The sequence below is a fragment of the Cygnus atratus genome, chromosome 15 (genome assembly GCF_013377495.2).
Source record: "Cygnus atratus isolate AKBS03 ecotype Queensland, Australia chromosome 15, CAtr_DNAZoo_HiC_assembly, whole genome shotgun sequence".
Classification (NCBI taxonomy): domain Eukaryota; kingdom Metazoa; phylum Chordata; class Aves; order Anseriformes; family Anatidae; genus Cygnus; species Cygnus atratus.
The window spans coordinates 12,369,683-12,384,240 of record NC_066376.1 but is presented as its reverse complement, the minus strand read 5'-3'; the positions used below and the strand labels follow the sequence as shown (position 1 = coordinate 12,384,240).

The 14,558-nt window shown below is 44.3% G+C and overlaps 1 protein-coding gene across 3 annotated transcripts in view; it reads right to left on the bottom strand.

Annotated features, from left to right (window-relative positions):
- The window catches only part of XPO6 (exportin 6), a 55,090-nt gene that overhangs the window by 4,443 nt on the left and 36,089 nt on the right, over positions 1-14,558 (bottom strand). For 2 of the 3 annotated variants that reach the window (XM_035549114.2, XM_050713836.1), the window contains exons 11-21: positions 13,884-13,976; positions 11,598-11,667; positions 10,172-10,331; positions 9,303-9,395; positions 6,936-7,080; positions 6,108-6,254; positions 5,134-5,323; positions 3,821-3,976; positions 2,432-2,546; positions 1,775-1,946; positions 1,170-1,331 (exon numbers count right to left, since the gene is read on the bottom strand). In XM_035549114.2, coding sequence (XP_035405007.1) covers positions 1,170-1,331; positions 1,775-1,946; positions 2,432-2,546; positions 3,821-3,976; positions 5,134-5,323; positions 6,108-6,254; positions 6,936-7,080; positions 9,303-9,395; positions 10,172-10,331; positions 11,598-11,667; positions 13,884-13,976 — 1,503 coding nt within the window. The remainder of the gene's footprint in view (positions 1-1,169; positions 1,332-1,774; positions 1,947-2,431; positions 2,547-3,820; positions 3,977-5,133; positions 5,324-6,107; positions 6,255-6,935; positions 7,081-9,302; positions 9,396-10,171; positions 10,332-11,597; positions 11,668-13,883; positions 13,977-14,558) is intronic. The other variant, XM_035549115.2, reaches the window with a different exon arrangement.

The window sequence follows — 14,558 nt, the reverse complement described above, 5'->3', positions numbered from 1 at the left end:
AATACCAATGTAGTTCATGTCATAGCGCAAGAGCTCCCTCTTCACGTGTACATCAGAAGGGACTGAGCCTCCACAAGCGCTCCAGGACAGGCTCTGCAAAGAGCCCTCCCTCCTGAAGCCCAAGCACGTGGCCATCCGCTCTGTCACTCGCTGCCCTCTGACTAGCAAGCTCTGCTCTGAGCTTCCAGAGCATGGTGCAAGTGTGCTTCTGTTTGCATTGACGCAAGCTGGAGGTGAAGGGCTCCATACCAGGTGGTCTGTAACAGACCGATTAGAAGGCTGATCTTTTTTTATCCCCCAGCCTGAGACAACTGGTGCTCACTGAACATGTGCTGGCATACTGCCTCTGCCTGCCCTATTCCTCAGGCCATAGATTACAGGATTACCCAATGACCCTTCCCTACCAGATTCAATGGAACAATACAGAACAAGTTCATATATGAACATATATACGTTCATGTTTATATATTTCAATATATGAAGGGGGCTTATTAGAAAGATGGAGAAAGACTTTTTACTAGGGCCTGTACTGACAGGACAAGGGGCAGTGGTTTTAAATTGAAAGGAGGTCGATTTAGACTAGATATAAGGAAGACATTTTTCATGATGAGGGTGGTGAGACACCAAGACAGGTTACTCAGAGAAGCTGTGGTTGCCCCATTGTGGGGGGCTATTCAGAGTCAGGTTGAATGGGGCTTTGAGCAACCTGATCTGGTGAAAGATGTCCCTGCTTATGGCAGGTGGTGGTCTTTAAGGGCCCCCTTCCAACCCAAACCATTCTATGATTCCATATAAAACTAGAGGACATCTTGGTCTCAAGAAAACTTTCCTGCACCAGTAATTTGTCCTAATACTAACTATAAGACTTGTAAAAGAAGTAAATGGGTCAGCACCAGTAATATTTTAGGTCCAGACAAAGGATGTAGGCATGGAAAGGAATTAGCAGAAGTGAGGAAGAAATGTTAACTGAGGCACTGTGTCCCATGAGCAGATCAGCAAGACAGCTCTACTCTGATTTTTAGCGGTCCTACACAAGACCTCACGCAAGACTTTGTCTAATCTCAAACAGGGCTTCGTCTAATCCCAATCAGCCACATGTTTAATGCGCTGCCGCAAGCAGCACACACTGCATTACAGAATAGGAGCTTAGACATGAGCGACAGAGTTACCTGCATAATGGCACTGAACTGTGCTTCGTTCTCCATCTGCTCCTCTGCTACTCCCCTTTGGACACTGGCCAAAACACTAGATTTGAAGAAGTACCGCCAGTTATGGTGGAGGACCCGGAAAAGCAGCTCGAACAACTCTGCTTTCACATCAGGAGATGAGCGCTAGGAGGAAAGAAAAACAAGCAACTCTAAACCTCAGCAGGCTCCTGTGCTGGAATCCCATTTATCCCCTGGGTCCCACTGCTAACAGCACCCTGTCTTGTGGCCACTCAGGGTCGTGCTTTGCAGCCAAGGTACCAGAGCAAAGTATTTCCTTCTAAGGAAGGCATCAACCTCAGCAACTGTTGGATCATGCAAGGAACACATCATTCAGTTTTGAGTTTTACCTCCTGCTTTGAGCACGTCTGTAATTTTATTGCCTTTAACAACTCCTGACAAAATCCTCCACCCACGCTGGTTCCAATTCCTACTGTCTAGTCACCCAACTCTCCCTGCATAGGGACTGACATTTCAGCTCTTGGAAATCAAAAAAACTTCACTGCTCCCACACCCCCAGCAATGCCTTCCCTTCCCCTTCTTCCTTCACCTGGTGAGAAGAGTCCTACCTCCGCAATGATGGGGTAGACCTGCTCCATGCACAGTGAGATGACGCTGGGTAGAAACGGCTTGAACACTTGGCCCGGCTCTTGTACCACCACTTGCAGGATTTTCAGAAACTTCTCCACCACCCGACAGCCAGTGCTGCCCTCATGGAGGATGCTCTCTGCCAACTGCTCTCTAAAACAACAAAAAAAGAGGTTGTTGTACAGGAACATGCCCTGAGATCTGCATGCTTATCCAATTTAAAAGAAAGCAGATAGTGCCTCTAACCTTGCTCAACTAATACGGACCAAGTACATTAAGCCACAGACGGGAGCTAGGTCTTGACCAAGGATTGATCGACACCCTTCCCCAAGGGAAGCTTTAGAGACAACTGGGGCGCACACAGATGTTAGGTAGGAGCTAACAGGTAATGCCTGAGTCCAGTTCAGTATCACAAACTTCCAAGATTAGAAAGTCTGTGGGAAAGTTGAAATCGCATGATGCCTGTGTGCTCAATGTGCATGGACTGGGTCACTTCAGGCTTGGAAGCATTTCCCTCAGCTTTAGCTCTGGACACAGAGGAAACACTATACTCTTTTGGGACAAGGACCTGTTTTGTTAGGCTGCTCAAGATAAATCATCCTGAGAGTAAAGGAAAAGTGACCAACATGTGACAATACCTGGTGAACATATTTAGGAAGGTCTGTATGATCTGCTCAGTGAAAGGCACTCCCATCTGCACCCTCAGTCCTTGAAACAAAGTGAGGAAGAAGCTCAGCATCTCATCCGTCACATCTAAGATAGAACAGGAGAGCCAAATGAATGTGTTATGGCAACATTCAAGTACATCAAGCAGTCTTATGTGAGATCTCCCTCCTCCTGTACAGGGAACCCCATTTATTCTTGGAAATACAGCGGCAGTGTCGCTATTAGAAACTGAAACCAATAGCTGGTACTACTACAGAGCTTAAAGATTGATCGTACGCTTCTGAAGACCATCAGGGACAAGTACAGCCAGCACCAAACAACTCAGAACAAATACAGTAGTATCAGCAAGGGCCCTTCGTCCGGTCTGCCTACACAGACTGCTTGGAGAAAGCTCTTGCAATGGCCTGGGCTGACCTCCAGTTGTTCACTGCGTGGACAGGGTTAACAGGAAATACGAGGAAATCCAAAACAGCTATACAGCTTGGGGTGGCCAGGAGACAGAATCCTCTCCCCCACCCCACCCCCGGAACTGACAATATCCTTCTGACTTCAGAAATAATTTTCACGGTGGTGCAGTCGGCTGGTCAGCACTGCAGCAAATTCTCTATCAGTCCCGACATGCTCTACTGAATAGCCAAGGTAAGCTGTAACTGCTCATGTCCTACTTTATACAGCCTTTTACAGCCAAGACAGAACAGGCTAGCAGCCTCATGCAACTGAAGACAGCAATTCACTCGAGTCACAGCAGCGTGCTGTCTTGGATCCTCTATTTCTTTGTTTTGCCTCCCCACAGGCCTGCTTCACTGAGAAAATCCCACCTAACTCCAAAAGTTTTTCTGGAGCGCTTGGCTCTTCATAAAGCTCCTGTAGTCCTGGGCATAGAGGCTACGTTGATGTGGTACAAAACATAAGTAGCTGGCCACAAGATGGCCAAGCCGCAGTTCTGGTTACATCTCCGCCTTTTCTTTACAATGATCGAGTTTGATGAAAGCTACTCCGTCGTCTTCAAGCTTCCGGACAGAAAATAAGTGACAAAGATAGCCAGACAGAGTATTTTAAAGCTCTTTTTTTTGGGTGCTCATGAATAGCTCCATTCCTGTTCGCTGCTGAACGCAACACAGGGCATCTCCACCTTCTGTGGAGTGTTACAAGCCTTCACGACTCTGTTCTGGATGACAGAAGATCTCCCTTTCCTGTTCTGAATCAGCCCAGCCCACCCAGCAGTGAAGACTCACGTTACACTTAGGCACAGCAAGCCCACACACTTCACATGAACACCAAGATCTAGGCTGATGGACTTTGGATGTTATCGGTAGGTCATAAAGCTACTCACAGCATTAAAGCCCGTCCTATGGTTATACCTGACTGATGAATGAAAGCTGGGAAGAGGGCTAGTGAGACCTGCACGGATTCTTGCAGCGACTGATAACAGATCTGTCGAGACTTGGTGGATTCTCCAGAGATACTTTCCACAATATCTTCTAACACGCTGAGTGTCTGATGGATGATCACTTTGGCTGCAAAATCAGAGAAGTGATACTTCCTGATATGTCAAAACTACTCAGAGGCAAAAAATGAAGAGAAATCAAGTTCACACACACACAGTACCTAGAACACCACATAAGGCAGCATATACACCAAGCTCAGGTTGGAGTCAAAGACATTCCCAATGCACGTTCACGTTTTAAATGTTTAAACGGGTTCAGTTAAGTACCTGTGGCAACTTGCTTTCTTAAATTATACAGGCTTACTGCCCTACAGATGCATCCATTGCTCGAGTACAAAATGAGTACAAGGTGCAGAGACTGAAGGGAGCTCTAAATATTATTTTCAACCCAGTATAAACTGCCCAAGAAATTAGAAGCACATTCTGGTAGGAAAATACCCTGCAGATTTCCATTTCTGAAAGTAATGATTGGAGTCGTTGGACAAAATCACTGTACAAACTAACCCAAACATTGGGAGAACTGAATAGGATCAGTTCAAAACCACGTGAACACTCGGCTGATATTCTTTTGTCAGGCTCAAACAACCCCCTCCCACGCTTCCTCCCTTCCTGCACAGAGCTTACCAGCACGTCAGGTTTGTCAGAAGCTGTGACAGAATACTTATAAACAAGTGATTCTTAAAAAAAAGAAAGACAAGACATACCCAAAACCAGTCTCAAAACTGACAGAATAGCTTCAAAAGGTCCCTGAACTGCATCATTTCAGGGCTCTCCTCCTACATATATACACCTCTACAGGACTTCCCTAAGTCTAGATGAAATTCTTATTATCCCCTTTAAGTTTTATAACCATAATCTTCATTAACACTGCCTCCAATCAATGTTTCTAGTACAATAGTATGGTAGTCCCACCATTAGGTGGTTCAGTATTCCCAACACAATCATTACTATTCAAGTTTTTATTATAAACTTGATCCCATTTTGCCAGAACAACTGAGGAAGACAGCACTTTGATGGAATAGTTTACTGGCAACCAGGGGTGAAAGTGTCCTTTATACACACAGGGAAGTGTCTCTTATGAGGAAGAAACTAATTGCTCCTTTCCTGTCCTCCTCTAAACAGTTTCTCAGCTAAAATAATTATCAAAAAAACAGCTTAATGACTCCCATCAGCAGTTTGCACTGTATCTGTAAGAGGACAACACATGCTAAGGAGCTTTGTACTTACTGTCCTCCATCTGCACTTTCCTCTGTGGCAAGATAGCGTTGGATTTTAACTGGCGGTATTCCCTTGTGAGGGCAGAGATTAGGCTGGCATGGTTGGTGGAGCGAACTGCCCACTGCTGTTCGCTCTCTGGAAGATTTGGCCAGGGCAGCAACAACACGTTTGACAGCGCTCTGCACACCAACACCTGGGCCTAAAAGCAATGAGGCATTAAGCAAAGAGAAAAGATTTTAGCGTTTGCTACCCACTTTATTTTACTAGAGCACAACCCCAGACTGACATTTTACAGTTGTCCAAGGCATCCAGCAATGCTCACTATTTGAGGAAAGAGTTCAACAGCAAAAGTTGAGCCCAAGTGAAAACTCGCAGCTGTGCAAGAGAAGCAAAGCTCCATGTCCTAAGAGATGGAACCTGCTCCCAGCTCTGTCCAGCCTCCTGTACAACAGGACGTCTCTATTCTTTAGACATCTAAAACAAAGATGATGCCACTTTCATTGCTCTGTCTGGTTTTCACAGCAAGTGTGCACACTTACACGGCACTTCATACCTCCATGCTATTGCACAATACAATAGTAACCCAACCTCTACTGGCGCTTTTCGGTACTTCTGTAACACAAATAGTAATTTGGAGTGAGATATGGGGAATGCTAACAAGTTTCACAGAAAACCCTTTCCATACGTCAGAATCAACATGCCAGTATGTAAAGGCAATGCAGTCAGGGACTGTCTCGGCAAACGAGAAAGGAACAAGATCTAAGAGTTGCAACTGTGTTTGTTTTTTCCTTATGCTGTTGCTTGAAATAGATAACTGTTGACAAACTGTCACTGATTCCTGGATATACACAACACACAGAACTGCTGTCCCCTACCCTCTCCTTCCCTCCCTCCCCACTGTAGGTTATACTTCACAATAGGAACTGAGACAGAGCATCCCAAGGACACCTACTACATTTCTTCACACTCCAGACAAAAATCACCTTATCAGGAAGCCGCTGAGCAGAAGTGTCTGTGATCCTGTTGAACACTTTCTGTACTGCAGGGATGCTGATCAAGAACACTGGTCGCACTGTGGTGGCTAAAGAGACTAGCAGGTGGCACGCAGACAGCAGCAGCTTCTCCTGCACCTGCAAGAGGGGGCACGTGGTCAGGCTGCCCAGTAACACCGCCACACAGAGCCATGCGGCGTGGCGCAGGTGACAGCACACTGAGTTGCCGTTACCAGGTCTTGCAAGCAAAATAGTTTACATATTCCTTTATTGTGAAGGTGGTCAAACACTGGAACAGCCTTCCTAGAAAGGTGGTTGATGCTCCATGCCCGTCAGTGTTGAAGAGGCATTTGGATAACGTCCTTAATAACATGCTTTAACAATTAGTTAGCCCTGAAGTGATCGGGCAGTTGGACTTCACAATTTCTGTAGGTCCCTTCTAAGCAGGATCACAGAACCGTTCTGTTCTATTTATTTACCAGTCAGAACACAGGTCATTCCTCTTAATACTGCGGAAAAAATACTTCCCTGCTTTCAAGCTATAAAATTATGAATCTGACTTCATATGCCTGTAAGTTGCTTACTCTTGTATTAGCTTGCCCTGCCCCATGGTGCTATTAGTCAGCGTTGTTCGTATTCTCAGCCTTGCACGAGACATTTGCTGTGGCTCTGGCAGGCACATCAGCTCTCACACAGATTCGCATGGAGCCACAGCGTGGTCCAGAGCAGGCTGCTCAACACCTGAACGAACCACACCATGGCTTGAGAGCCTCCTGCTCCACGTGGCCGCCCAGCCCCAGCCCTCAGCACAGCACTGACCTTAGAGCTGATGAGGGGTGTGATTGCCTCCAGAGCGGTGGAGACGAGAGAGATGAACTGCTCTGGGTTCTGCCGGTGAACTTCGCTGTAGAACTGTGCTAGCCAATGCGAGTAGGCCTGCAGCGCTGCCAGGGACTGCGCGTGGCTATGGGGGAGGAGAACAAGGGTCAGAGACACGTGCAACACGCACACAAGCGGGACAGCCGCTTGTCCTGCCTGAAGCTGTATTACACTGGCTTGGGAGGATTGTTGTGCCAGTGAGCATTAGGTTAGGACTGCAGAATGGTATCCTTATTTATTTTCAGAACTCTTTCCCATCATATTTAACCACCTGAAGAGATTTGCAACCTGTTTAGATTCAGAAGGTCCCCATCTCTTACTAAATTTAACAGCAATATATAGCAGTGTTTGATTCTGCAGACTTCCCAGCCCCATGCAGCAATGGGCACAGAAGGGAAAGCAATCACAAATTCACGCCGGTGGAGGCTGCAGAACGACAAGTGCCATGACAACCTAGTCCCAGGTACTCCTGCAAGCACTTCCCATATTCCCTAACCTTGCAGCACAAGATTTATTCCACGTGCCCACTTGATTAGTAGGAAGAGGGGACAATGCAATTACCTTTAGAAATCTCTGGGCATCTCGTCACACATGGTCGCCAGTCTATGTAACACACTGCCCAATTACAAGTGCCCTACGCAACAATCCCTGTGCTGCAGACTTTACTGAAAGAGTCTATGAATGCTGATATTCCCTCCAAAAACAAAGATCCTCCCATGTGTACACGTCCCCACCGGAGTGGCTACATTTAAGACCTCAGTCATCTCTGGCAGGCAGCTTCCAGGTCTGCATCAGCCACCTCCTGAACACACCGGTTTGTCAGCAAGTCCAGTGGGTTTATGCACAGTGGGCAAAAATAGGGAAGTATTTTCACAATTTTACTTTTAATAGCAGGGTGAAGGCTTTTATTCGCGAATCAGCTCTTTTTCCTTTACATCTTTCTTCCCCTCCCATGCCCCCCAGCCTTAGTGTAATTTGTCTCTTTCCCATTCTTCCACTACATGAGAACAGATGCATTCCTTGAGATTGTTAGTTACGTTAAATTTTTCTTTGTCCTGGACCCCGTACATTCAAGGCATATTTAAAGGTGTGCTATAACTGGACTTGTCCACTGAGCAGTAGTATTAAAGCAACAGTATAAACTGATAAGGTCAAATTATCAATCATCATTTGGTAGGCTGACTATAATTACCAAAAGTATAATTATGAAGTATAGAGTGCCATTTCACTTTTTTTTTTTTTTTTTTTTGAGTCAGGATGGTGCTTGGGGGATCAGACAGGTGTCCTCCAAATATATGACAATGTACCTTTTTTTAGCCTCACATTAGAAAATGGATCTCAATTTTCTTCAAGGACATTAGACCCAAGAGGAAAGGACGAAACCCCCTAACTAACACATCACAAAAAAAGCCTCCAGAGCTACTTTAAACCAGAAAGAGAAGACACCAGTAAAGGAACATTATCTGCATAAAACTCAGTTCTAGTAACTCGAATTAATAGGAGCAATCCAGTCTACTGTGGGTTTTCAGGAAGGTCCTATACATACAGTCAGAAGGAAGAACAAGCACTTGACATGTTTAAAAGCACAACCTTAAATACTGCTCACAAAATGCCAGCTGGCAGGTAACAGGTTTGTACAACACAACCATTAACAATGAAAGGTCTCCAAAAGGACATTAGAGTGATGTCCTACTACCAGCGGCATCAAGATTTCACACAATGTCAACTTCTGAATCAAAGGTATTCATTTGTTTCAGAAACGGCCTGCATCACTGGAAGGCACACATTTGTTTTGGAAGCCAAGGATTCAAAACCTTGCACTCAAAAAAGCCATCTTTACCTGGGTCATCGATTTGACTTTGGTAGCAAAAAATAAAATCCATAAGCCTCAAACTACGTATCACTCCTTTCTTAAAATGGATCAATTTCTTAAAATACCACCATTGTAACACTTACTTGACCATCTAATTTTACTGCAAAAGAGCCGAGCTTTTATAGCCATTAGTACACAGCAGAATAATGGTTTGCTTTTAGAGCTAGTGCAATGGGCATTTTTACATCTGATCACAAACATTTTTCTTTAAATAATCTAACTACATCAATTTGAGGAAACAGTGGTCCAAAATACTGGTAAAGGTCAAGGCTGTTGCCAGCAAGCGCTCTTGTGGTTAGCTAACATTTACAATTTTCAGAACATTTGCCAAACTAGTAATTAGAGCACCAGATCTAAGAGATCCGAAGCTTCCTCCATCCCACATAGGTACCAAATTTGTATATAATCACACATAGTGCGTATCTCATACTCACACATCAATAAGGTCAGGTTTCAATACAGATGGTACTGCAGTTTCAATGTTGTACAGTTTAATCTGGGATCCATATAGCGTTACTTTTACCAACCTGCAAGTGAATACATAAATGGTAAAACAAAAAGACTGCAAGACGGATACACGCATGCCTTATCTGAATGCGGCTCTTGACAAGCCTGTGTCAATATTTAGATATTATATAGATTAGATTTAGGCCATTCAGTAGAAAGTAATTTAGAACCCATTTCCTTGTTTGTGATAAGATGGAACAAGTATGATGTTACTGTGTGGACGTGAAATGACAAAGGCAGTGGCTCTGAAATTCTGTAATTTGAAACTATGCACTAACTAAGTTTCTTTGAGGGTAAGGATCAAATAATGCCCACTTTCCAGTTTTTAGAGATCTTTTCAGAAAGGAAATTTCAGTTTAGAAGATTTAGCTCTCAGAGATAACTCTCAAGTAATCATAGAATCATCTAGGTTGAAAAAGACCTTCAAGATCATCAAGGCCAACCATCAGTCTGACCTACCAAGTCCCATCGCTAAACCATAGCCCTTAGCGCCACCAGAATCAACAGTGCATCACAAATGCAGATGCTGGAAAACAAGTACTTCAACCTTTCCAGTAACTGATTTTATTTATTCCTCGCTACTAGTTATTTCTCTGGTGAAGGGTTAAAAAGCCATCTGAGAAACTCAGCACTGATGAACCTAACGCTTCAGGTACTAGTCATCGAGTCCTTTGTATCTCAATTTAATCATGACAAGGGGAGGTAGAAAGAAACCTTGGCTTTTACGCTCACTGCAGTGGTGATGATTGTTCCTTGTACTGATGAAGGGACAGCAATCCCCCCCTCCTATACCTACCTCTCCACCACTGTAAGAGCATCATTGAACCTGGCAGCAAACACATCCCCAATGAAGTATTCTGCTAATCGACCAACAGCCTGCAGCAAGGAGCTCAGATCCCTCAAGGAGCAGTGCAAACGACGGCAATCATTCTCTGCAGTGATGTTCAGCCTGTGACCTGAAATGACATTTTGGTTTACTAGAAGCAAATCCAAAAGACACACGTGTACACATTCACTTGTGCTAATAGCAGTCTGAAAACTCATACTTCAAAGTGCATGTTAACTTTGTGACTAATAAGTACAGCTCTTTGGGATGGGAAACCTAATTACAAAGCTACAGGAAATGCTAAGTTTATTCTAATTACATTGCAAGCATTCTTCTTAAATTAACTCGGCAGTGGGTCACAGTTCAAAACTGAGCACAGTCCAAGCGACTGAAATAGTTGGGTAAGACAAGTTCAGCTGTTCTGACTGCCAAATTCAAGTTTCTCTTTAAGGGCTGAAAATGATGTTACCAACAATTTCAGCCTTTTACACAATTATTTTATTCTATTTGGTATTACAATCTGTATAAACAGCAACCTTTTTGGCTATATGTCAACACCAAAAAAGCAATCCCAGTTCTGTGAAAGTCATTACCCAGACTCCCTCTGCTGGCTAGACTGAAATAGATGTTCCAGCACTGGAAGCACATTTGGAGAAAGAGCGCATTTGCTTCTAATTTGAAATGTGGTTATATACCTTCACATCTGTCAGATAACAAGAAACATGCAGATAAGTAGATATGCCTGTCTTACTGCCTATGCAATTGTCCTACTGCTCAACCACGTACACCTGGTCTCCAAACATCCCGGACCTTTTACTAAAAAAGTAAATATATTCTGCAACAAGGTGTTTCAAAGAAAATCTGTTTCTTTCTACAGACCATATCTAATCTCATATTGTTTACAATTTCAGCAACAGGCTTGCCATTTATGTACCAACAGCACACTGTCACCCAGTTCTGAATGTCCAGTTGCCTCTGAGTTACTTCTGACAGCTAACACAGATCATTGCTACAACATTAAAAACCCTCTGCATTACTACTAAACCTAGGATGTCTTAAGTGTTCTTCAAATTGGAATTACTTTTTTTTTTTTTGGGGGGGGGGGGGGGGGGGGGGGGGGGTGGTGGTTGGGGGTCTGCTGCATAGCTGCTCTCAACACCCAAGGTATCTTCCAGTATCGGAGCAGGGGAAGAACCATACCAATACAAAATCGTATTATTAGATTTTTGTTTGCTATTGGAGTTTGACTACTAAGCCATCACACACCATGTGTATTGGGGTAAGAATTTCAGATCCTCAACAAAGCAAAGAGGAAGCAATACTAAAGCAGGTCTATAGTGTTTTTGCAGTCAGCTACTCAAAGAGTGAGGACTTTTTGCTGGATGGCGGTGGTTACCTGTTCCTGAAGTGACCACAAACTGCTGGAGTCCCAGATACACTTCCAAGTTATCCTGCAGAACTGGAAACTAGAAGAGGAAAAACGAGCATGATTTGGGGGCATGGCAGTCAGTTAACACTCTACTATTAGTCTGTTAGAGAACATTTTTCCTATTTCTCCCTAACACCTTCAAAGAGACATTTGGAAGGAGGAAAGGCATGTTTTCTGGGCTGATTCTGCAGCTTACGTCTCTATAGGTGTCATGAAAACGATGACATGAAAAGCACCCTGAAGGCACTTCCCTGTGGTAGCTCTCCTTTTCCCACAAATACCAGCAACCAGCCTCACAAGCTAGAGGTCTGACACGTTAGGGTTGGCATGGCACAGCATGCCATCAGTACGAATGTGCAGATGGATGTATAACCCAGACCAAACAGAACAGGGGTACACAAGCAAAGAAAGGCAGAGCCTGAAGCACTGGAAACTTGCACTGCACCCACCTAACCCATAAGCATCAGGTTCTCAAAATGCAGCTACCAAAACACTCAACTGAAGAAGCTGAGTTCTGTGCCTCTAACAGAGCACAGAGGGGAAATACTGCAGCCACTCTGCTGGCAAGCTGCAGACTGCACCAAGAACAGCTGAAGTCCCAGAGGGAAAACAGCCAAGGGAACAAACAACACAGTCGTCATGCGTCCCGATCTGGGAACACAGAGCGTTATCCTAACTCCATCACTCAGGACTGACAGCAAACATGCCTGTTCCTACTGATACTTCAGCTGAGTAACAGGTTATGCTACCCTGGGGAACATGTTGTACGTAGACTAGGAAGCTTTCTGACCAATGTTCAGTACCCAAGGTACTTCAGTGGTACGTGTTAGGGGATTATTTGCCTTGTGCTTGAACGCATTTGCATGCATACAAGATTGCATGGTAACCTTTTCCTTGTAGACATCTCACCTGAAAAACAGTTTCCAACCTTTCACTCTGGCATAATTTTACTCATTTTCTATTGGCAAAGTCGCCACATTCGAAGAGTTTGGATTTATGAAAGTTCACTTGCCCATCAGCACAAAGAACTACAGCCCTTCATTGCTCAGCATGGGAAAGAATAACAGCAGCTGCTGTACTTTCAGTTATTTGCTCCTGATGACCAGCCACTGCATTCAACATCACTGCAGAGACTATTGTGAAAGGCATGCAAAACTTCTTGAACATCTCCCAGACCATGCAGCGTATGAGAATGAACATAGGGCTCAAGCATTCACTGTCACATTTCTAACATACTGTGCCTATTTAACAGTTGAGTGCCTGTATATAATTGCAGGAGGAGAAATATTTAAAAAGAACAGATCATCTTACTCATGCTAATGTGTTACTTTGAGGGAAGCCACATGCTCTTCACCGTATGACCCGTATGCTCACTGAAACAGCTGTTCTGTTTGTCTGCCCCTTGCTAACTCATGCCATGCCACCACGCTGCAGAGGAACTTGACATTCGCATGATAACTATTTTGCTCACTACTTTGGAGTTTCTAATAATGTGCTTCTGGTGCTTAATTCAGGTCAGGCACCTTCTGCCTCTGTAGCAGTTCAATGTTCTTTGCTTCTTGACGACATGGCTCAGAAATCTAGGCATGCGTTATTTCCAGTGGGGTTAATAGACTTGCTTTGAGTTCCCACTGCATATACCTGCCTTTTTTCTCGTCCAGAGTAAAGACCAACTCTGAATTTTGGACTCCACTGGCTCACAGCCTTCAAGTCTCCTCCTCAAAAACCCTTTAACACTACAAAATAAGGCAACTTGTTCCAGCAACAGCAGTGACACTAGCTGGAAAGAAGCACTTATCTGTGTTTATCAGATGTAATTCCCCTCCGTCCAAGGCACTGTTTTCAGCATTTGTATCTAGCCTTTCATTTAAACAAAGATTTTGCTCTCCTTAAAATCCTAATGACACATATCTGTCCAATTCACAACGCTGTCTCCTAATATAAAGACCAAGATAAACAGCAATGAATTATTTACACTTGAAGAGATGGGCATTTCCATAAAGCTTGGTGTCCAGCAAGTAGGACTCAGATGCTCACTGTGAAGTATCTTCACAACACCACACCAAGAAATTCAACAAAGCCAAAAAACAATTTTTTATTTTGATTTCTGGTCTCTCCTTTGCCAAGCTTTCACTTCTAAAAGCAAATCTCCCTACTTCTTTTGGCACCCTGGCCTCTGTGAAACAGCTTGCAACAAATTCCAGCAGTTGGTGCTCATTTCACGTTGTACTTTTGGTCTGCATAGCTACTTACTAGTGTGGAGAAGGCATGGGTTGGCAAGAGCTCCATGACTTTTGCAACCACTTCCAAGCTCTGGCGCAAGTACCGCTGCCACTCAGTCTGCTGCTATGGGAAGAAACAACAAGGTAAGTACAGCACTTCCTGAGGGAAACAGGCGGCCTTTTGCAGCTGGTCCCAAGCACTGAGCCCCAGCCTAACTCCTTTCCAGAGCCTGGCTTTTGCAGACACCCGGCTGCCGAAGAGATACTGCTCCTGAGTCTCACATGGTGCCAGACACCTGACTGGGAACAGTTTTACTGACCCTCTCTCTGGGCCTGCATGCCTCTATTTCCCTGGGGTGACAAGCCACAAGCTTTCAGTCCTGAAGCACAGTTACTGCACAGATGACTGGCATCTGTTACGTAGCACCACGTGGCTCTCTAATGCTCCAGTCTCTGACACTTCAGCCACCTACTGCACTTTACTTTTACTGTTATCAGTATGGATTGAGATGATATTTACTGACTTCAGAGAAATATGCTCAAATGAAAGCACTAGTATATACAGCTTAAAGCTTCTGTCTTGAAAAATATTTCTGCATTTACATTCCAAAGCAACCAGACACAGACACCTAATGCCTCTGATAAACAGAACAGATACCTGTATTTTTCCCCATAAGAACAAAGTTAAAAACAAAGGTCATATCCT